The sequence below is a fragment of the Lontra canadensis genome, unplaced genomic scaffold (genome assembly GCF_010015895.1).
Source record: "Lontra canadensis isolate GAN:19392208 unplaced genomic scaffold, GSC_riverotter_1.0 scaffold9, whole genome shotgun sequence".
Lineage (NCBI taxonomy): Eukaryota > Metazoa > Chordata > Mammalia > Carnivora > Mustelidae > Lontra > Lontra canadensis.
Window position 1 is genome coordinate 10,957,368 of NW_022631003.1, and position 22,270 is coordinate 10,979,637.

At 37.6% G+C, this 22,270-nt stretch overlaps 1 protein-coding gene across 2 annotated transcripts in view; it reads left to right on the plus strand.

The window, feature by feature from the left end:
• PTPRB (protein tyrosine phosphatase receptor type B) overlaps positions 1-22,270 on the plus strand; it is a 109,709-nt gene that overhangs the window by 40,543 nt on the left and 46,896 nt on the right. For both annotated transcript variants that reach the window (XM_032854802.1, XM_032854803.1), the window contains 7 exons: positions 585-860; positions 1,718-1,975; positions 4,287-4,550; positions 6,315-6,584; positions 8,477-8,737; positions 12,849-13,115; positions 16,820-17,083. In XM_032854802.1, the coding sequence (XP_032710693.1) occupies positions 585-860; positions 1,718-1,975; positions 4,287-4,550; positions 6,315-6,584; positions 8,477-8,737; positions 12,849-13,115; positions 16,820-17,083 (1,860 nt within the window). The remainder of the gene's footprint in view (positions 1-584; positions 861-1,717; positions 1,976-4,286; positions 4,551-6,314; positions 6,585-8,476; positions 8,738-12,848; positions 13,116-16,819; positions 17,084-22,270) is intronic.

The following is a 22,270-nucleotide window of genomic DNA, read 5'->3' on the forward strand; positions in this document are numbered from 1 at the left end:
AAATGTCCCAGAACTCAAATTGAGAAAATCTAAGGATGTAAGGAATTCCACCTGTTGGGAGAATTCATTTTGATGAGCAAACCTAGGTTAGGCTCATAATCAAGTCTCTATCTTTGGTGGGTTTCTGATATTTAAAAACAACCTAAAGCGATATATTCTTAATCCCCCAAATCCACAACCTAAAGAAGAAAAAGTTCAGTACAAATTTCAAAATTAGTTCTGAATATCTGTATTTTCTCTTGAGATTTTTGGTATTTATCCAGCCGTAGCCCTGGATGTTTGTCAGTGTGTGAAAAGTGCTAAACTTGCAAGCCAACGAAAATATAACCTTACTTGGAATTCTAAGCTCAGAGGTGTCCTAACAAAAAACGTTTTTATTAAAAAAAGAAGTTTATATGACTAGTAGCTAAGTGGATTTCTTTTTTAAATGAAATGGTAAGTTTAAAAGTGGAGTAAATACCAATTTGTTTCACAAGCAGCAGATTCTTAAAGTTTTTAAGGAAAATGAACCTGGGTTCCAGCAAACTATCATATATTTGCAAAAGTCTTCAAGCCATGTTCTCTTTCTGAATTTGACCTCACAGATCCTTTACCTCCGGCTAAGTTTGAAGTCAGTGAAGAGAAGACTACTTCAACCAGCTTGCATGTTCGGTGGACTCCTTCTTCTGGAAAAGTCACCTGGTATGAGATGCAGTTGTTTGACAATAACCAAAAGATACAGGAGACCCAAATTCAAGAGGGTGCTTCATGGAACGAACATACATTTTTTAACCTCACTGCTGGTAATAAATACAGTATTGCCATCACAGCTGTTTCTGGAGAAAAACGTTCCCCTACAATTTATACTAATGGATCAACAGGTAAGACCTGCTTACAGATAGTTGAGTATTTAATCGTCTAGGCTCCTTTTGGAGTTACATTAAAATTGAAGAGATAGAAATAAGAACACCCCCAGACCAAAGCTGACAGATCGGTAGGTAGATAGACAGACAAATGTTATGCAGTACAGTGGGAAGAGTAGACGAAAAATAAGAAGATGTGGCTGTGCAGCTGGCTTGCTGGGTGATTTCAAACAAGTTCTGGGACTTCTCTGGGACTGGAATTTTCTCCAAAGTGAAATAGATGTTTCCTAATGACCTTCCTAACTCAAATCTTAGCAACAACATTTTCTGCCTCCTTTTCTGAGTTGTGCCATAAAACTTATGTTTAAGTGTTTTCCTCCTTTGCATACTCTTTTCATAACATCAAGTCATGATGTTTCCTAAATATTCCTACATCTGGAACAAGTTTTTGCTCGCACCCACCCATCCCAATGTCAATGACACACTTCACCTCCTTTCGGGAAGTACTGTCCTTCTGGTCATGCTCTCTCCTCTCATTTTCTCACCTGATTTATTGCTATCTTTCTGGTTTTCATCTTCCCTTTTTTTTCTCTTTGATGCTCTGCCACATCATAGTTAATTGGCAAAAATTAACTTACTACCTGTTAAGTGGGGGAGAGAGACTAGTAAACTATGATGTAGCTTTGCGCATGGACTTTGAAAAGAGCATCAATTCAGATTCCAGTGAAATTTTAAGAGCGCCATTGTCATTACCTATTACATAAATTAGATGTACAGAGAAGCATCCATGAATGTGTGATTTTGAATTAAACATGTCTATGTCTTCTTGAAGGAAATTATGAATGACCCTTTGGAAATGCATTTTATTTTCCTAGTGCCATCCCCAGTGAAAGATATCAATATTTCAGCAAAAACCAATTCCCTCCTGGTTTCCTGGTCCCATGGCTCTGGCAATGTGGAAAGATACCAGCTGATGCTGATGGATAAAGACATCCTAGTTCATAGCAGTGTCATAGACAAATATGCTACTTCCTATAGTTTTCATGGACTGACCCCTGGCCACCTCTACAACCTTACCATTGTGACCGAGGCTGCAGGACTGCAAAACTACAGATGGAAACTGGCCAGGACCGGTAAGTGCCACTAACTAGCTGAACAAAGTAAAGCTCATGTCACGAAAATGTTTAATAACCATGGTTTATTAAGTTATTTGACTATGAGACAAATTGAAATTCATACATTATAGAAGGCCCTTAAGATAATATCCACTTTTCTATTCAGAGGAAGAGGGACTCTTTTGTATTCTAAATTTTAGACCAGCCTGAAATGGCAGAGCTAACCATTGATATAATCTCAGTTTATCTTTTTAGTATTCTGACCTTTTTGATAAAGATTTCTACTTCCTTCTCTTAAATAAGCATCCCTTGCCTTTGTGACATCACTCACTATGAGCCAAGATGACTTTTTCTCAGTACTATCCAACAAAACATGTCCTGAGACCCAATACTACAGGAGCTGTTCTCACATGCTAACATAGTTGGACAAACTAATCTGTGCTAAATGAATGTGGACATGAATTATTCATTCATTCATTCATTCATTATCTACTGAGTATAAACTATATGCTAGGCATCGTGGCTATAATAGTGCCCAAGAAGGTCAAAGTCTTTGTCCTTATGGAACTTACATTCTAATAGATTCTAATGCTTCTGATGGGTCTAATGTGTTAATAAATTCCCTCTCTCGGTAAGCTATCTGATTTTAAGAAAAACTTCTAAGTGTATAGAGCCTTAGAAATTACTCTGGGGGCACCTGGGTGGCTCAGTGGGTTAAAGCCTCTGCCTTCGGCTCAGGTCATGATCCCAGTGTCCTGGGATCGAGCCCCGCATCAGGCTCTCTGCTCAGTGGGGAGCCTGCTTCCTCCTCTCTCTCTCTCTGCCTGCCTCTCTGCCTGCTTGTGATCTGTCAAATAAATAAATAAAATTCTTAAAAAAAAGTAATAAAAAAAAAGAAATTACTCTGGCAGGGGAAGCTCTTAGATCTACAAGAGATTAAAAAAAAAAAAGAACTACAAGAGATTGATGGGAAAGATATTTGGGGGGCACCTATACACTTACATATCTTCATATCACACCTCAGAGATGTACAGCCATTCCCAACAAAAATGTACCATATATGTATGTTGGGGCACCTGGATGGCTCAGATGTTGGAATATGCAACTCTTGATCTCAGGGTTGTGAATTTAAACCCCATCTTGGATATAGAGATTGCTTAAAAATAATATCTTTTTTTTTTAAGTACCTTATATCTTTTCTTTTTTAATAACTTATTTATTTACTTGAGAGAAAGCGAGCATGAATGGCATGGAGGATCAGAGGTAGAGAGAGAGAAACAAACTCCCCACTGATCAGGGATCCCAGTGCAGGGCTTGATCCGAGGACGCTGGGAACATGACCTGAGCTGAAGGCAGATGCTTAACTGACTGAGCTACCCAGGCACCTAAAAAGTACCTTATATCTTAAGACTTCTTTATGTATAGCAAGGGCAATTTACACTTCTCACTGGCCTATGCAAAGCAGTGTGCTGTGCCCATTTTTAAAATGAAATATTTTTATTTTGCTATTAGTGAATCCCAAAATTGTGACATAGCCAAGAGGTAGAAGAAATAGTCACTGAAGTATCTTTCTTGTGTAATCATTTTCTTTTTCTTTTTTTAAGTTAACATATAATGTATTATTTGCTTCAGGGGTACAGGTCTGTGACTCATCAGTCTTAGAGAATTCACAGCACTCACCATAACACATAGCCTCCCCGATGTCCATCACCCAGCCGCTCCATCCCTCCAATCCCCTCCCCTCCAGCGACCCTCAGTTTGTTTCCTGAGATAAGAACTTCTTATGGTTTGTGTCCCCTCTGGTTTCATCTTGTTTCCTTTTTCTTTTGATGAAATAATGACACAACTCTTGAGCTATAACCTTATCATGATTTTATATGAAAGATAAAATATTTTTAGCATGCAAAATTTTGTGATAGCCAATGTGTTGACCAATCTATTTATTATTTATTATGTACTTGCTATTATTAACTACATAAAGGTGGGAAGGAATCAGGCAGATGACAGACTTCTCTGAGCATTCCAAGACCTCATTTGCTGGTAAGGATCCCTAGGCTCAGTGAGGTAGACAGAAATGTCCAGGGTTGCCCAGGTGACTAATGGCCGAGTCTGAGCCAGAATCCAGTCTCCTGACTCCCATGTTTATGCTCTTTCCACTAGTCAGACAGCCTTTCTTTGATTTTGCAGTATTCTTTTTGCTTGTGAAGTTGTTGTTTTCTTCTGAGCAGGGTGTGAATCTTGTAGGGACTAAAATGCAGGTCAAAATTTGGCCATAATAAGACAGGTACTATGTCCTGAGTTAAAATGTCTTTTCCTTTCTTCTACCTAGCCCCCATGGAAGTCTCAAATCTAAAGGTGACAAATGATGGCACTTTGACCTCTCTAAAAGTCAGGTGGCAAAGACCTTCTGGCAATGTGGATTCCTACAACATTACCCTGTTTCACCAAGGGACTATCAAGGAATCCAGAACATTAGCACCCCAGGTTACTGAAACCCAATTTAAAGACTTAACCCCTGGACGTCTTTATCAAGTTACCATCAGCTGTGTCTCTGGTGAATTGTCTGCTCAGAAGATGGCAGTGGGCAGAACAGGTGAGTGTAGGGCTCCAGAATATCCCTTGGCTGCCCAGATCATTCTCGGATCCATCTTAGAACAAAATAAGTTATAAGGAAGACTCCTTTTCCAACTTGGGAAATGTAGTCTACATGACTGAGGTTGCCCATGGGCCAGGCCCCCTATACAGAATGAAACAGAAGGTTAATTGCATTCATCTGAGTTATTTAAGCAAATGTGTTTGGAGTGCTTCCTGAATGGTGTGCATAAACTGGCTCTGCCCTGTGCTGTTTCATGTCACACCACTTAAGTCGTGTAAATGCATTAGCTTCGATACTAAGGAATAAAATACTTCTGATTAGCTCCTAGAGTGAGAGTGAGTTAGCACTTAACCATGTTTTCCACAAATTATTTTATTAATTTATGTCACTAAATATTTATCCAGTCCCTTCTATGTATAAATTACTGTGCTATGAGTTTGGGAAGTTGTTAAAATGTCAGAGTTCTGCAAACTACACCCTTTGCCAAATATGGCCTGTAACCTGTATTTGTGTAGCCCCAAGCTAGGAGTGTTTTTTACATATAAAAGGTTTTTTTTTAAGGGAAAAAGAAAGATAAATATGAGACAGAGACCATATGTGGCCTGGAAAGCCTGAAATATTTACCTTGCCAGCCTTTGCTTTTAAGGAAGTTATATTTTAATCAGACAAATATAGACTATACACACAAAAAATAAAACAGTATACTTTAATAAGAGTAATTGCATTGGCGTTGCCGTGTATCAGACACTAACCAAACACTTGATACCATTACCATGAGAGAGGTTCTGTTATTATCATCATTTTAGAGATAATTCAGAGAGCTCAAATAACTTGTCCATAGTCATCTAGCCAGTGAATGGTGGGGCTGGCATTTAAGCCAGAGTGTTTAATTCCAGGGTCCATTCTCTGTGCTGTTAGAGATTCCAAGTAAGAGCCATATGGTCTGAAAAACAAGAGAGCAAAATTCTTGTTCAGAAGACCAGTAAAGACTTCTTGGAGGAAATGGGTTTTAACTGGACCTAAAAATTGTGAGGCTCTTGGCAAGGGAAGAGGGCAAAGAGGGAAGGGCATTTGAGGTGGAAGGAGTAGTATAAGCAAAGGCATGGAGGAAGAAGGCCCCAGTATATTTACAGGTCTGCAGAACATGCACCTGGAGGCCAGTATGGGAGAGAGTGCAGAAGCAGGGTGGGTGGCTGCAGGGACTAGTCAGAATTAAGACCAGAAGGATATGGGGTCTGATTTTGGAAAGCTACAGATGCCAGACCCAGGATTTGATGTTTTATTCTGTAATTAATGGAGAGAACTTACATGCTTTTAAGCAAATGAATAATTAGACCAGAGCTACCTTGCAAGAAGATTAATCTTGTCAGTTGATAAAGGAAGGACTCTTTCATGACCACGACATGCAGTGTCTCTACCAAAAGACACCACATCCATCAATGTCAACATCATTAGAGGCAACATCAATATTGTCTCTAGGGCTGGTGTGCAGTCAATAAAACACAGCGGTCATATTGCTAGGTTATTAACAGTGTTACAGAAGATCCATTACTGATATATTACTAAGATGATTTTAGCATATATTTCTTGAGTGTCTGATGTCTCCAAAATGAGGAAAAAATACTCATTTGCAATCCACAAATAGAAATGTTTTGAACTGCAGCTATTAGGTCTCTTATCTACTGTTGCCCATGAAAAGTGAATCAGTATCCTTACTTTTGGTTTTTAGAATCTCCTTTTTGACATCATTTCACCGTTTAGTTCCAGACAAAGTTGGGAACCTGGAGGTAAACAGCAATGGTTCGATAAGGTCCCTAGTAGTGAGCTGGTCGCCCCCTGCTGGAGACTGGGAGCACTATCGTATCCTGCTCTTCAATGATTCTGTGGTACTGCTCAACATCACCGTGGGAAAGGAGGAGACACTCTACACCATAGATGATTTGGGGCTCATACCGGGAAGACAGTATGAAGTAGAAGTCAGTGTTGAGAGTGGAAATCTGAAGAATTCTAAGCGCTCCCAAGGCAGGACAGGTAAGCAAATACAAAGGTGTTAATGACGCTGGAACCTTAACTTGGTCCCTCTCCCAAGAAACCCAGGTAGCTGTCAGTGCCTCCCCCCGCCCCCACCATGTTCCCTGAATTTGAGATATTATAGACTTTTAGACTGAATTAGTTTTGGTAATGTTTAATTTTGTCAAATTAGAACATTAAAAATTGCTTCCACTAATAAATCCATTATTTTATGAAAAGAAAGACATTTTAAACACCAAAAGAATAATAATTGGAGAATTCTTCCCACAAAAGAAGATAGTTGACAGTTTTTTGCTAGTGATCAGTGTTAGAAAACCATTGCTTTGACCTGATGTTGACTAATGAGGGAATTTCATGGTCCAAAGAAAGGTTATTAAAGGGAAGTGGAATATATTTGGATTTTAGGGTAGAAGAGAATGGGGATCCCGAGACATGGGTCTTGGTATTCTGACTGTCACCACTATACTGTAACTCCTTGGGGAAGTCACAACCCCTCTGAGACTGTTTGCTCAACTCTCAAATAAGAGAATTGTCCTTCCAAACTCAACATTCCTATGACATGGAATACTCCATACTTGGAGTGAAATTCAAATATCTTCTCTCTTAGTCTTGCCTGATGATAAGGAAATAACTACTTTGATTCAATGTTCTTCTTAGAAGAATGTCAAAGAAGAAGATCAAGATATCCTTAGCTTGCCAACTGGGTCCTCCAGTCATATCTTCATTTTCTAAATATTAATATCCCTTAGATAATGATCAAAGGCCTATTTAAGCTTAAACCAAGCTCATTTCAGCATTTTACAGGACAAGTATCTATGTTCTTTCCCATATTTTATCTCATTCACCTCAAATAACTTGGAATAGTGTCAAGAAACAGTAGGGGCTCTCAGCAGTTGGCATAATTATCAGGAGAACTTTTCTTAAATTGTACCTCTAGGTGAATAAGGTTAGTTGAAGTAGGCTTTGATGTAACAATCCAATTGATTTCAATATATTAAAGAAGGAAGATACAGATTTCAGGACTCAGAACGGAATTACAGAAAATTTCTTTAATGTAGAAATCAATATAATTTTACACACTTTGTTCTTCCATAATTTTGTTTCCCTATTGTCTTATGGGACTAGTACTTTACTCTTAGCAATGTGTCCTAGAAATTGTAATGAAACCTTTTAGAGAAATGGAAACAATTTCAATTCTTTGGATAATGGGAACCTTTAATCAGATACTATTCTTGCTTGCCAGCTATACTATTATTGTTTTCCCTTTCATGGATACATCGGTGTCCACTTCTCAGAAATGTTCCAGAGTAAGTTGGAAACCCAGAGAAAAAGGGAAGGACTTTGTCTTTCCAATCTAACAGGGTAAAAAATACTCCTAATTTCATCTATATAGTCAAATGTGGACCTTTCTCAGTGGTTTTGTGGATATGATTGAATTAAGTATTTTCATATCATAGAATTCATATGAAGAAATAAACACTCGAGGTAATATGTGATCAAAAATAAATGACCCAGGAAAGCATTTTCCAGTGTATTCTTTTGAATCCTCCTTTCTGGATAGGTTATATAAACAAAATTTGGTGTGCCTGGCTGATTCAGTCAGTGAAGCACTCAACTCTTGACCTCTTGGCTGTGAGTTCAAGCCCCACGTTGGGTGTGAGAGATTACTTAAAAATAAAATCTTTTAAACACACACACACACACACACACACACACACACACACACAATTTTTGAGATTAGCCCCCCCCCCACCCCCTGAGAGCTCATATACTTTCAGAAAAGAAATGCTGAACTGGAACACTCCTGTGGTTGGAAGAGAACAGCTCTCTAAGAAATTCTTGAGTGTTTCTGAGGCAAGTCAATGACGCAGTCTCCATTGCTTTTTCCTTAGTCCCCCTGGCTGTCCTCCAGCTTCGTGTCAAACATGCCAATGAAACCTCTTTGGGCATCATGTGGCAGACCCCTGTAGCAGAATGGGAGAAATACATCATTTCACTAGCTGACAGAGACCTCTTACTCATCCACAAGTCACTCCCCAAAGATGCCAAAGAATTCACTTTTACTGACCTGGTGCCTGGACGAAAATACGTAGCTACAGTCACCAGTATTAGTGGAGACTTAAAAAATTCATCTTCAACTAAAGGAAGAACAGGTAATTTTTTTTATAAGTTTTAAACTTTAAAAAGTATCCTGACTACTGAATTGTTTAATGTTTGAATTACAAATGTTCACTGAATGCCTATTATGTACTGGTCATTGTTTTATGAATGTTTCCTATTGTTTGTTTTCTATTACACTTATTTCAACTCTTGGTAGTTGTTTTGTTTGGTTTTTAATTTGTTTGGTTTTATTTTGAAATAGAAGCAGAGAACAACTTTTCCAAGGATATTTTGCTGCAAAAGAAAGCAGAGAAATAGGGCATGATCTGAAAGAGAAGGTCTGTTTGAAAGGAGGATTTTATTTAAGGATAGAAGAAATAACAAGTTTTATGCTGATAGGAATGTTCTAGAAGAGAAAGAAATGGTGATAATATAAAGAGAGAGGAAGAATGGCTGTACTTATTCTATGAGTAAGCAAGCTGTGGGATCTAGAGCACAAGTAAAGGAATTGGCTTTAGAAAGGAACACGAGTAGTTTAACTTTAGGATCAGCTCAAAGAAAAAAGAGTTTTGGATGAATATACCAGTAAGTAGATGTAGTGGTGGCAATTATTCTTTGATAATGCTCTTCTTCTCTCAGAAATAGGAAGCAAAATCATCATCAAAGACTCCCTTTTTCCAATTTATATATTATTGTTCTGTATTTTATTTCTCTCTCCTTTTTAACCCCACAAAAAATTACCACTTATCTTCTCATCTTTCCTTCCTGTATCTCACAAGTTCCATTTGAGATTACTTTCCTTCATTTTGGAGAAGAGTCTTCAAATTTCTCTTTCTTTCTTTCTTTCTTTCTTTCTTTTTTTTAAGGATTTTATTTATTTTTTGAGAGAGAGAGAGAACAATCTGAGTGGAGGAGGGGCGGAGGGAGACAGAGCCCGATGAGCAGGGGGCCCGATGTGGAGTTTGATCCCAGAACCCCAGGATCATGAGGGTCATAAGCAGACACTTAACCAACTGAGCCACCCAGGTGCCCCCAAATGTCTTTATTAGAGTTTTTAGGGATGAACTCTTTACACTTTTGTTTTTCTGTGTATGTCTTTATATAGCTTTCAAACTTGAAAGATATTTTCTCTGGGTTACAATTCTATGTCTAAAGTTATTTTCAAAAAAAAAAAAGAAAGAAAGAAAGAAAGAAAGTTATTTTCTCTCACTGAAGATATTATTTTCTCACATTGAAGATATTGTAGTCCATCTGGCATTTATTCTTGCTGTTGAAAAGTCAGACATCAGTCTAATTTCTGTTTCTCTCTGGGTAGTCTGTTTACTATGACTGCTTTTAAGATTTACTCTTTGCCTTTAGTGTTCTGTTGTTTACAGTGATAACCTAGACATAGATGCCTCTATCTTGGTTAAGATTATGATGATTTCTGTACTTGTAGATTAGTATCTTTCATCAACCCTGGAAATTCTCAGCCATTAGTTCTTTGACATTACCTCTTGCCTTTTCTCCAGTCCCTTTCTATTCTCCCTCTAGTAGTCTAGAATATATATATATCTACATATATATATATATTCATATTTTCCTTGTATTTGCTCTCTGGGCTATAGTCTGAATAATTTCCTCAGCCCTGTGTTTTAGTTCCCAAATTCTTTCTTTAGCTCTGTCTAATCTTTTTAAAATCCATCCATTGAGTTTTAAATTTTACTTGTTTATTTCTTCACTTTTAAACATTCTTTTTGGCTCTCTTTCCAAATCAGTTTTGTGCTCTGTTGCTCTTTAGTCATATTTCCATTATCTTCCTTTATTGCCATTAGCAAATAAACCATTTTTATTTTAACTTCTATATCTGATAACTATAATATCTAAAATCTTCAGAAGTTCAATCCTGTTGTCTAAGTCCAAGACACTCTTTTAGTCTTAAGATCATTTTCATCATTCCGAACATTCACATTGCTGGGTCATATAGTAAGTGTATTTTTAACTTTGTAAGAAACTACCAAACTGTTTTCCAGAATGGTTTTAAAATGTTACATTCCCACCAGCAATATATGAAATTAGTTTCTCCATAATCTCAACAGCCCTTGGTATTACAAGTGTTTTGTTTTGTTTTTTAACCATTCTAATAAGCATGTAGTGGTACTCGTGTAGTTTTAATTTACCTTTCACTAATTCCTAATAGTTTTGAGCAACTTTTCACATGCTTATGCCTTCATTTATCCTCTATAGGGGACAACATATTTTCAAATATTTGTTCATTTTTTGTGAGGTTGTTTGTTTTTATCATTGAATTTTGAGAATTCTTTATATTTCAGATATTAGTCCATTGTCAGAAATGTGTGTTGAAATGCTTTCTCTCAGGCCGTGGCTTGTCTTTTGATTAATTTATTTGTGTATTTTGCAGATCATGGATTTTTAATTCTGGTGTCTGATTTATCAGTTTTTTTCTTTCATAGACTATGCTTTTGGTGTCATATTGAAGAAATCTTTGCCTTACACGAAGTCACAAAGATTTTCCCTTAAAACTTTTATAACTTTAGGTTTCAATGGAGGTGCATAATCCATCTTGAGTTCATTTCTATATGTCTGTGAGATTTGGGTTAAGGTTTATTTCTTTGTATATGGATGACTAATAATTCCAGCCCTATTTGTTGAAGAAAACTATTCTTCCTCCACAAAATTGCCCTCACATCTCTGTAAAAAATCAATTGACTCTGTATGTGTTGGTCTATTTCTGGATTCTGATTTCTGTTCCATCGATCTATGTGTTTATCTTTTTGCCAGTATCAGACTGCCTTCATTATTGTAGCTTTCTAGTAAGTCTTGAGATCAGATGTTGTTACTCCTCCAACTTTGTTCTTCTTTTTCCAAATTATTTCCATATTAATTCCTTTGCTCTCCATGTGAAATTTAGAATGAGAATTGAATTTTCTGATCCCCATACAGTAGTGTCTTTTTAATGAGTGTATTTGTATCTTACTCCAAAAGTCAACAATTTTCTGAGAAGGATTGTGCCAAAGTCCCAATCCTTTTAATTACCATAATTCAGGGAAGAGGCACAAAGAAGATATAACTGATCAAGTGCCAGCTTCAAGATCTATGTAAGATATTTTTTTAATGGATAGATTAGAAATCACAATAGTTGCTAATTAGGAAAAGGACACAGGCTCACAGTTTAGGCAGATCAGGCTTTGGACTCCGTATGACTATTTGTTAGCACTCTGATAATAGATAGGCTAAGTTATTTACATCATATGGTCTTTGGTTTCCTCTAAAGAGAAATAACAAAGTCAAATTTATAGACTTTTGAATGAGTATCAAATAATATAATTTCTAAAAACCATTGAGTCCATAACTGGCACATAGTTATCACTCATTTATCCCTACTAGTTGTTATGGTTATCACTATTATTATTATTACTATTCTTATAGGATAATATAATGTATACTATTGTAGCATCTTCCGTATAATAATAATGGTGCTGTTGAGAATGTGCCAAAGAATTAACCAGTTTTCTAAACTACAACCTAATCATCAGGTGGAAGGGATTCCCAATACCACCCCGTAACAACCATCAGCTTAGGTAGGTAATGAGGCTCTCAGTTCTCATGGGATAATGATAGATAAAATCCCATAAAGTAAACAATATTTTTTTTAATTTTTTTTAAAGATTTTATTTATTGATTTGACAGAGAGAGATCACAAGTAGACAGAGAGGCAGGCAGAGAGAGAGAGAGAAGCAGGCTCCCTGCTCAGCAGACAGCCCAATGCGGGACTCGATCCCAGGACCCTGAGATCATGACCTGAGCCGAAGGCAGCAGCTTAACCCACTGAGCCACCCAGGCGCCCTAAAGTAAACAATATTAAAAAATAACATTCTTTCATTATTGAAAATGTAAGTTCAAAACTACTTAATAGGAAGCATCATCTCATCCGTGGATCTGAAGCAATTTTGATTTCCCATATAAGCAGCTTCTGTATGGGAGTAGTTTGCCATATGCCGCAGGAAATAGAGTTGAGAGTCTATAGCAAAAAAATATAGATATATTTTTAGCATCTTTAAGACTGTCTCTACTTTTGACTCATTTTGCTATACTTTTGACTCATTTGCTATATCTGTGTTGTTGTTGTTTTTTTCCTTCTTCTCTTTGTCTACTGTGTTCCAGTGCCTGCCCAAGTGACTGGCTTGTATGTGGCCAACCAAGGAACAACCAGCAGTCTGTTTACTAACTGGACCCACGCCCTGGGAGACATAGAATTCTACCAAGTCTTACTGATCCATGAAAACGTGGTCATCAAAAATGAAAGTGTCTCCAGTGAGACCAGCAGATATAGCTTCCACTCCCTCAAATCAGGCAGCCTCTACTCTGTGGTGGTAACAACAGTAAGCGGCGGGATCTCATCCCGACAAGTGGTGGTGGAGGGAAGGACAGGTAAGAAGAGCACATGGAAACTCCAGAGTATATTCTAAGATGTTTTGAAGCACCCTAAAAACAGATCCAGTTTTGACTTTCCTAGAAATCAGGTTTCAATACCAACCATCCATATATGTTGCTCTCCTAGGAATGGAAATTGAGGGTGGAGTGAGGGTAGGTAGAATAAATTCTGAATTTTCTAAAATCTCCCATAAAGGTGTCAGAACTTCTAGAAAAACCGTTGTGGTAACATAGTAGTCATTTGACACCTAGGCTTATCCCCTCATTCAGTTGATGATTTCCTTAATGTTTATTTCCCAGTTAAGATAAACAAGAAGTGAGACTTTTTTAAAAAAAGTATATTCCACTCCCTTTCCTATTTTTGTTTCAAGACATAGTAAGGAAATGATCTCCAACTTCTATGGTCCAAAGTGGAGTTAATAAAATCCCCAAATCACATATATTTTCAGAAGCAACATTAAACAAGTTAATACTATAACCACCTAACAATGTTTCCTGACCTTGAAGAGATCACAGTCACAAATGGGTCAAAGAGCTAATTGAACAAACAAGTGGTATACAGTTACCTGTGTCAGACAGGACTGGCACCAAAGAAAGAAATATAATTTTCTACACAAGACCAAGAAAGAATATAAATAAACAGTATAAAATTTATGTTCCAGTTTCTTAAAAAGAAAAAAATTAAATGCATTTGGTAGAAGCTTTGATAATTATTAATGAACACAGAATCAGGTCAGTGAATTTGCCTATTTAATTCTATATGATTATAAGTTGGATTTCAGGCTTCTCTTGTATTTCTGATGCTCGGATACTGATGCTTAGATTCTATCAGCTGCAGACGTCATAGATATGTCCCTTTTTAAAAATCATGAATCTTATCTACTTAATGAACCCAAAGAACATTAACTTCATTAGCTCTCCCAGAAATGCAACTAAGTCATTGAAAAGATAGTTCATAGTTTTGGTAGAAATTCACTGAGATGTGCCATTTTTCTCATTCTGTGGCAGCTGACATTATTACCTACATCCTTCTTCCTGATACCTTCCTTCTTTTTCAGTGCTTCTGGGCACCAGCCATTGGTGTAGTGTCATTGGGGGTGGGGGAAAAGCTTAGCTTGGGAATCAGAGGACCTAGATTCTGGCTCTAGCTCTGCCATTAGCTTACATCTTGAAGCCTCCAGCTTCTAATCCATCCCTGATAATACACCGCAATGTATCCCTGTTGGAGTAAGGAAGGAGAAATAACAAGAAAGCTGAGGAGAGGGTTGAGAAGGGCCTTGCACCCATTTCCCAGTGAGTTGCAGTTGTATTAGTCAGATCAGACTGACTTATTTCCTGCTTATCCAACAGGCAGCATAGAGATTCCAGATTAGACAGCTCTGGGGTTGGTTCTTTCCCGAGCAGTAAGTCAGGGATCCAGGCTTCTACCATCTGTGGCTCTTCCTTCCTCTAGGTCCTCAGAACTCTGTCCATTTCCCCAGAGACTAGAGGTCATGGGGTTGGGGAAGATGACCAGACCCGAAAGTAGACACATCACTTCCCCCTCCACATTCCACTGGCAGGAACACAGTTAAATGGCTACATTTCACTGCCGGGGAGACTGGGAAATGTAGCCTAGCGTGTGTCCAAGAGGAAAAGGAAATAGTTTGCTTAACAACTAGTCAGATTCCGCCACACAAGTTAATTCCCAAATTTTAAAATACGTCAAGAGTTTTCCAACTTAACTGTGATACGTTAACATAGTTTGGCTGCCGATACCACTTGAAATGAGTGAGCTTTGTTTTTATGCCTCTATTTTAATTGTAGCAGAGGTATCGGTATTTGACCCACAGTATATAAAAGTATAAGTGTACAAAAACAAGACAGTTCTTTGCAGAATGATCATAGGATTTTGAGGAGAGGGCAAAATATGAGTAAATATAAGCATGAGTTATTTTACTCAAACACATTAAGAGTGCAGACATTATCATGAGAAAAGGGGGAAATGGGATACTACTATAGAAACACAGTAATTAGAGATTTCGAAACGTGCCTGGGTTAGTAAATTTTGTATGTGGTTGATTCAATGGCTAAAGCCTTGATAATCATGACCATCTACTCAAACTGCTGAAATGTTGGTCAGTTCCAAAATAATTGAAAGGTTTTGAATGGCTTTCTTACTCACTTCAATTTCCACAGAGTTGAAACATATAAATAAACCCTCCCAGTCTAGAGAATGTGGCAAAATATTTAAAGTTAAAGATATCAGATATGCTTAACAAATCTAGTTCCAACCTGGGAAAATGCTGGTTCTAAAGGAAGAACAAATTTTATATCTGTTTTCTTATAACCATGAATTTATATTTTTGACAAAACATTTGATAATTGTATCTTTTCTAATAAAATGTTAGTAGTTGCAAATATTTCTAGCAATTTTGAAAAACAAACATAATTCTATTGAGAGCAACCAAGGGATGTCCAGATTGTTAAATAAAGGGAAGGGAAGGAGGAAGGGAGGGAGAGAGGAAGACATCAGTATAGAACTATTAAGGCTAAAAGATTCAACTTTATGTCTAAAAAATGTTCATATACATGGAACAGCATTTGTAGAGCTGCTCAGTATGGTGCTATTTATAATTTTTAGTGAAGGACAAGTGCCTGTAACTGTAAAGAAGACTTTGAGGCTTAAATCACAAAATCAGAGTGTATTAGATTAGAAGGATTCTCAGAGGTCATCTAGCTGGATCCTGTCCATTGTACGTGAGGTAGGGATATTGACAATTATATGAAAATATTTAGCTGCAGCCGTGAGCCAGCGAGGAAAATAGTAGTGCATTCACATACTCTACAGGATTTTATTCTGATATTTATTGCTGGCAATACTATCTTCTGTATACTTATTTCTGATACATACATAACTACTACTCAATACCACAATGATTAATTTGCATACTGCCTTTAGCCAAGAAGCTCCTTGAAGGCATCCACATCTTTTTCATTTTTGTATCTGTGGCAAATGGTAGGTTCTCCATAAATGTTTGTGGCAGTAAACCCCAATTAAAATAAGCAAACAATAGTGGCCACTATCCCCGCAATAGTTCCTTCTGCCCACTGTTGGGTCAATCTCCAGATGTTGTTTTCAAGACAGGCTTTTAGGTTTATTTCTTGCCACTAGAGGGCAGGAAATGCTTTATAAAGGGCAGACGCAACGCCTCTCCTGTGTTATTAGCCCCAGGAATAAATAACTTCATCACAAGAAGATCAAAGCTATCCAAAGTCTAAGCTCTTTAGAAATGTATGGTGTTCTTCATCTTTCCCTTCAAACATCTTTGCTTATTGATGAGTTTGGTTCGAGCTGATTCATTTGGATTGTTACGTTTGTTCCTTTTCCTGCAGAGGGAACCTCCTGACACATTCACATAAATATATGCCTCCACTTAAAATACTTTGCAAACAGCAAGACCATAAAAATGCGGTAGTGGCATCCCTGTATTTATGAGGCACCCAAAAGACCTTCTTGCATTTTTATTTGGGTTAGCCTTGCTGATCCCAAAACCCTCAGCTTCCAGAAGCTAAGGTGAAATCCTCATATGTCTTTGACCTCTTAGGTAATCAGACGAGATCTCCTGAGTCCACACTGTTTTTGCTGACCGCGGTCGATGACTCCAGACTTTTGACTGTGCTTTCTTTTTTCAAATGTTCTCCCCCTTTTTAAATCCCAGTCCCTTCCAGTGTGAGTGGAGTGACGGTAAACAATTCTGGTCGCAATGACTACCTGAGCATTTCCTGGCTGCCGGCTCCAGGAGACATGGATAACTATGTGGTGACACTCTCTCATGGCAGCAGGGTCATTCAGTCCCTCGTTATTGCCAAGTCTGTCAGCGAATGTTCCTTCAGCTCCCTTACTCCGGGCCGCCTCTACAATGTGACCATAACTACAAGGAGCGGCAAGTATGAAAACCATTCCTTCAGCCAGGAGCGAACAGGTAAGGCTTTCAGGAGAGCCAGGCTCTGTAAGAAGGGGCCAGCTAGGGGCACTTGGGTGGCTCCATCGTTTAAGCCTCTGCCTTCGGCTCAGGTCATGATCTCATGGTCCTGGGATCAAGTGCTGCATCAGGCTTCTTGCTCGGAGGGGAGCCTGCTTCTCCCTCTCTGTCTGCCCCTCCCCCCTGCTTGTGTGTGCGTCCGCGCTCTCTCTCTCTCAAATAAATCAGTAAAATCTTTAAAAAAAAAAAAGAAAGAAAGAAAAAGGAAGTGGCTGTCTATATGGCTCAAGGCAACAGATCTACAACAATTCTGTAATGATAGGATTAAAGGCTGTTGAGATCACAGAATTGTGACAGTCTTCAAATTTTGACCCTAGAAACTCCTTATGAGAGCACACGTTTCCTTTAAAGTGAGATGAACACTACTTTCATGGCTAGAATTCATATTATATTCAAATATAGTAACAAGTGTTTGCTATTTGGGGAGTACTTTTTGGTTGCTAGACACGGACTTTATGTATGTTGACTAACTTAATTCTTGCAATTTTCTTATGGAGATCATTGTCATTATTCCCACTTTGTAGATCAGGAAATCAAGGTTCAGGGAGGCTAAAAAATAAGTTGCTCAACTGTTTAACTTGTTAAATGAGCCAGTGCGTTTCTGTATTTAAACCCAGTTCTGAATGGTTCCATAACCTATGAAGTTCTCTGCCCTAAAATCCTTCCTGAAATGTCTATTTGGTCAAAGTCCACTATTCATTCATTCATCGACATTTTTTGTCCTGGGACAAGGAGCAAAATCCTAGCAAAGGCAATGAATGTCAGGTCTTCGATGTTCTCGAAAGAACTCAATATAGATGGCTACCATTTTCCCAATGTACTTTCGCTTTTGGGATTTACAGCTGAGATTTTCGCTTAACATCGACATTAATATTTTGTCAAGCCTCTCCTGCTGAGCTATGGGTTGATATTTGCATTTAAAAATGTCAGGGTTTCTTTGACAAGGCAGTCAAGAGTACTCAACGTAGAAAGGACAGTCTTTTCAATAAATGTACTGAGATAATTGGATGTACACACATAAAAGAATTAAATTGGATCTCCCTCTTATACCATTCACAAAAATTAATGCAAAATAAATTAAGTTCATTTGTTTGTGAAATGAATTAAGGTTTAATGTAAGACCTGAAAATATGAAATTCCTAGAAGAAAATATAGGGTCTTGGTGGTGATTTTTTATATGACATATAAAGCATAAGCAAAAAAAAAATCAAAGACAAGCAACTGGGACTACATCAAAACAAACAGATTCTGCACAGCAAAAGAAACCATTGGCAAAGTGAAGAAACAACCTATGGAATGGGAAAAATATTTGCAAACCGTACACCTTGATAATGGGTTAATACCCAAAGTTGTGGTTAATATCTAAAATACAAAGAACTCATACAATTCAATAGCAAAAAAGTAAATAACCCTATTAAAAATGGGTAAAGGACCTGTATAGTCATTTTCTAAAGAAGATATACGTGGGGTGCCTGGGTGGCTCAGTGGGTTAAGCCTCTGCCTTCGGCTCAGGTCATGATCTTGGGGTCCTGGGATTGAGCCCCACATCAGGCTCTCTGCTCAGCAGGGAGCCTGCTTCCCCCTCTCTCTCAGCCTGCCTCTCTGCCTACTTGTGATCTCCCTCTCTCTGTGTCTAATAAATAAATGAAACCTTAAAAAAAAAACAAAAGAAGATATACAAAAGGCCAACAAGCAGATGAAAAGATGGTTAACATCACTAGTCATTAGGAAAATGCAAAAAAAACACAATGTGATATCTCCTTTTGGCTGTTAGAATGGCCATCATCAAAAGACAAGAGGTAATGAATGCTGACATTGACATGGAGAAAAGGCAACCCTTGTGCACCGTTGGGTATGAAAACTGGTATAGCTAGTGTGGAAAGCAGTATGGAAGATCCTCAGAAAATTAAAAACCACCCCATGATCCAAACATTTCACTTCTGGGATTATATCCAAAGGAAACAAAAGCACTAGCTCAAAAAAATATCTGCACCCTTGTGTTCATAGCAGCATTATTTACAACAGCCAAGACATGGAAACAATCTGAGTGTTCCATCCATGGATGAATGGATAAAGAAGTGGTATATCGGGGCACCTGGTTGGCTCAGTGGGTTAAAGCCTCTGCCTTTGGCTCAGGTCTTGATCCCAGGGTCCTGGGATCGAGCTCCGCATCAGGTTCTCTGCTTCGCAGGGAGCCTGTTCCTCCTCTCTCTCTCTCTGCCTGCCTCTCTGCTTACTTGTGATCTCTGTCTGTCAAATAAATAAATAAAATCTTAAAAAAAAGAAGTGGTATATCTATGCAATGGAATAGTATTCAGCAATAAAAATTAGGAAATCCTACCCTTTGCTCCAACCTGCATGGATCTTAAAGGTATTATGCTAAGTGAAATAAGTCAAAAAGAAAAGACAAATACTCAATGACCTGACTTGTATGTAGAATCTAAAACTAAAGCAAAGGCAAACTAATAGAAAAAGGCAGAGGCAGAGAGTGGGGGAAGGAGGAACTGGAGGAAGATGGTCAACAGGTACAGAGTTCCAGTTATAAGATAAATAAGTGCTAGTGATGTAATGTGCCCCATGATGACAATACATAAGAAAGTTCTTAAGAGGTTAAATCATAAGAGTTATCATCATACTAAGAACATTTTCCTCCTTTTTTCTTTTCTTCACTCTTTTCTCTTTATTATGTCTGTATGAATGGATGGATGTTGGCTGAACCAAATGTGGCAATCATTTCATAATATATAAATGAAACCATCATGTTATATGCCTTAAATTTATGCAGTGATATAAGGCAATTACTTCTCCATAAAACTAGAAAAAATAATAACAAAAAAGAAATGAAAAGAAATACTATAAAAAATGAATTTGTCAAATTTCCAAAACCAAAGTGTATTCACACTCACCTAAACTGAAAACTTCAAAATCACTTTTGACACATGTTATCCTTTGCTAGGATCTGCTCATTGACCTCCCACAAAATTTTTCACTGATACGTCTTTATTTTGCTTTTCTTGCCAATAACCAGGACAGAGGTTCTTATTAGTTAAATTTATAATGGGTCTCCTATCTTTCTGCTCTATCCATTTAATTCCATCATGATTAGTATTCATAGCTGAGTCAGGTGTCCCTCTAAGTTCCCATTCATGTTTTTCTAGGAGACATTCACTATTCATTGCAGTCATCTGCATCTCTCCCTCTGTGATTGCCTTGACGTCAGGAACCAAATCCTTTTTGTGTTTCTCTCTATACCTGGCCCATATAAGCACCCATGATTTTATTGTTGCTGAACACAAGAATTAGCCAATCATCTTCTGGACTCAAAGACCTTATAAAAACCTAAAACTATGTTATTTTTTCCAGAGGATCAAGGCAATTGACATCATCCTATTACCTAGCACAGGGTCTGGAATCCAATAAGCACTCAATAAATGTTCACTGAATTAATAATCAGAAATCACTTAGATCCGCAGTTTTTAGCTAGTGTTCTACGGATAGATGTTAAGAATGTCATAACCCCCAAAACTGTCCATGAAGTTGTTGCAGATAAGAAAGGTATGTGTGTTTCTTTGTGGAGTGAGTGAGTAGCTCTTTTCAGATTCTCAAAGTTTCTTTGACTTCAGAAAGTTTAAAAACCACTGATTTACATTGCTACAGCATGCTAACATTGAAAGTGTCCATGGATTGATCTAATCCCATCTCATTTGTAGATCAAGTCCCAGAGAGAAACTTAGCTCTTCCAAGCCCACATGGCTGACCAGTAATCAACCTCACCTAGTTCCAGTACTATTTCCGTTACATCATGCTATTTCTGAAAGCACTGGTCAGGGATATAAAAAGCTATTCCCTACCCTCAAATGATTTAAGATCTAATTATACTGATAATCATAATAATGCCTGAGATCTGAAAAGTAGATTTCCTTTTGGGAAGCAGCCTTATGTCAGTGTCTTATGTTGATCAACTTAGAACCTAAAAATCACCAGAATCAAAGGATATGTCATCCTACTAACCCCTTGCTTCCCCCCCCCACGTCAACTCATGAATGTTTCCTATGTATCTGACCTTCATACTGCAAGCCTTTTGTCAAGATTGTTTTTAAATGGAAGAAAAATGATCCTCTATTCAAAGCACCTTCTTGACTCTTTACCAGCATGAACTTGGATTTGATGCATGACTAATCAAAACAATCCATTGCCCCCGATATCAGTTTAACTATAGAGTTGTGTCTGAGATGCTGTCTTGTTGATTTTAGCTGATTGTGTCAAAGCCCTTTTCCCTTTCTAATACTTTTGTTCTACGTTTTGGGTGAAAATATCAATATTTCTAATTCTGTATCATATCATCTCATCATGCAGCAAGGCAGGTCTCACAAATTACCTCCAATTCCACCTGGAGAGCCCCTTATTGACTTAAGGGTCATGGTATGTAGTCTGGTTTTTCTTCCTATAATAGTTGCTTTGTTTTCAATAAATTGCCTGGGTCATTGACTTTTCTTACTCAGCCTATGCATAAAAACTTCAGAATTTCTTTTCCTTTATTCTGTGTTGAATAAATTCTAGCTACATTGTAATTGGTTCCAGTGAATATCTTGAAGAAAGCATACCTGTCCTGGCTCCATTTCTGCAGGGAGATATATTCTAATACAAAAAGTAACCAGTACACATATGCCAACAAGAGATAATGAAATGCAACTTGCAGATGTAAGAAGTATCATGGGAAATATAGCTTAGATGCCAAAATATTGAAATTTCTGAGTTATTTCATACTTTGAAGGAAAGTGGAAGAGAAGTTTAGATACAGGCTTTGTCCAATTGATTGATCAATTGATAGATTGAGAGAAAAAACACAGGCACACATTATTTATTTGTTTGTATATTTATTGGGGGAACCTCAGATGCACAAAATTGGATTAATCATAATTCTTGGTTCAAGTTTTTTGTCACTTTTATTTATTTTTTAGGCTTCCTATTCAATTTAGGCACTTAATTAATTATTTTAATAATTTAATAGGCACATGAGAAACCACTACCCAAAATAACAGCTATGTATAGAAGAATGAAACTCGACTATTCTCTCACACCATGTACAAAGATAAACTCAAAATGGATGAAAGCCTGCAGTATGAG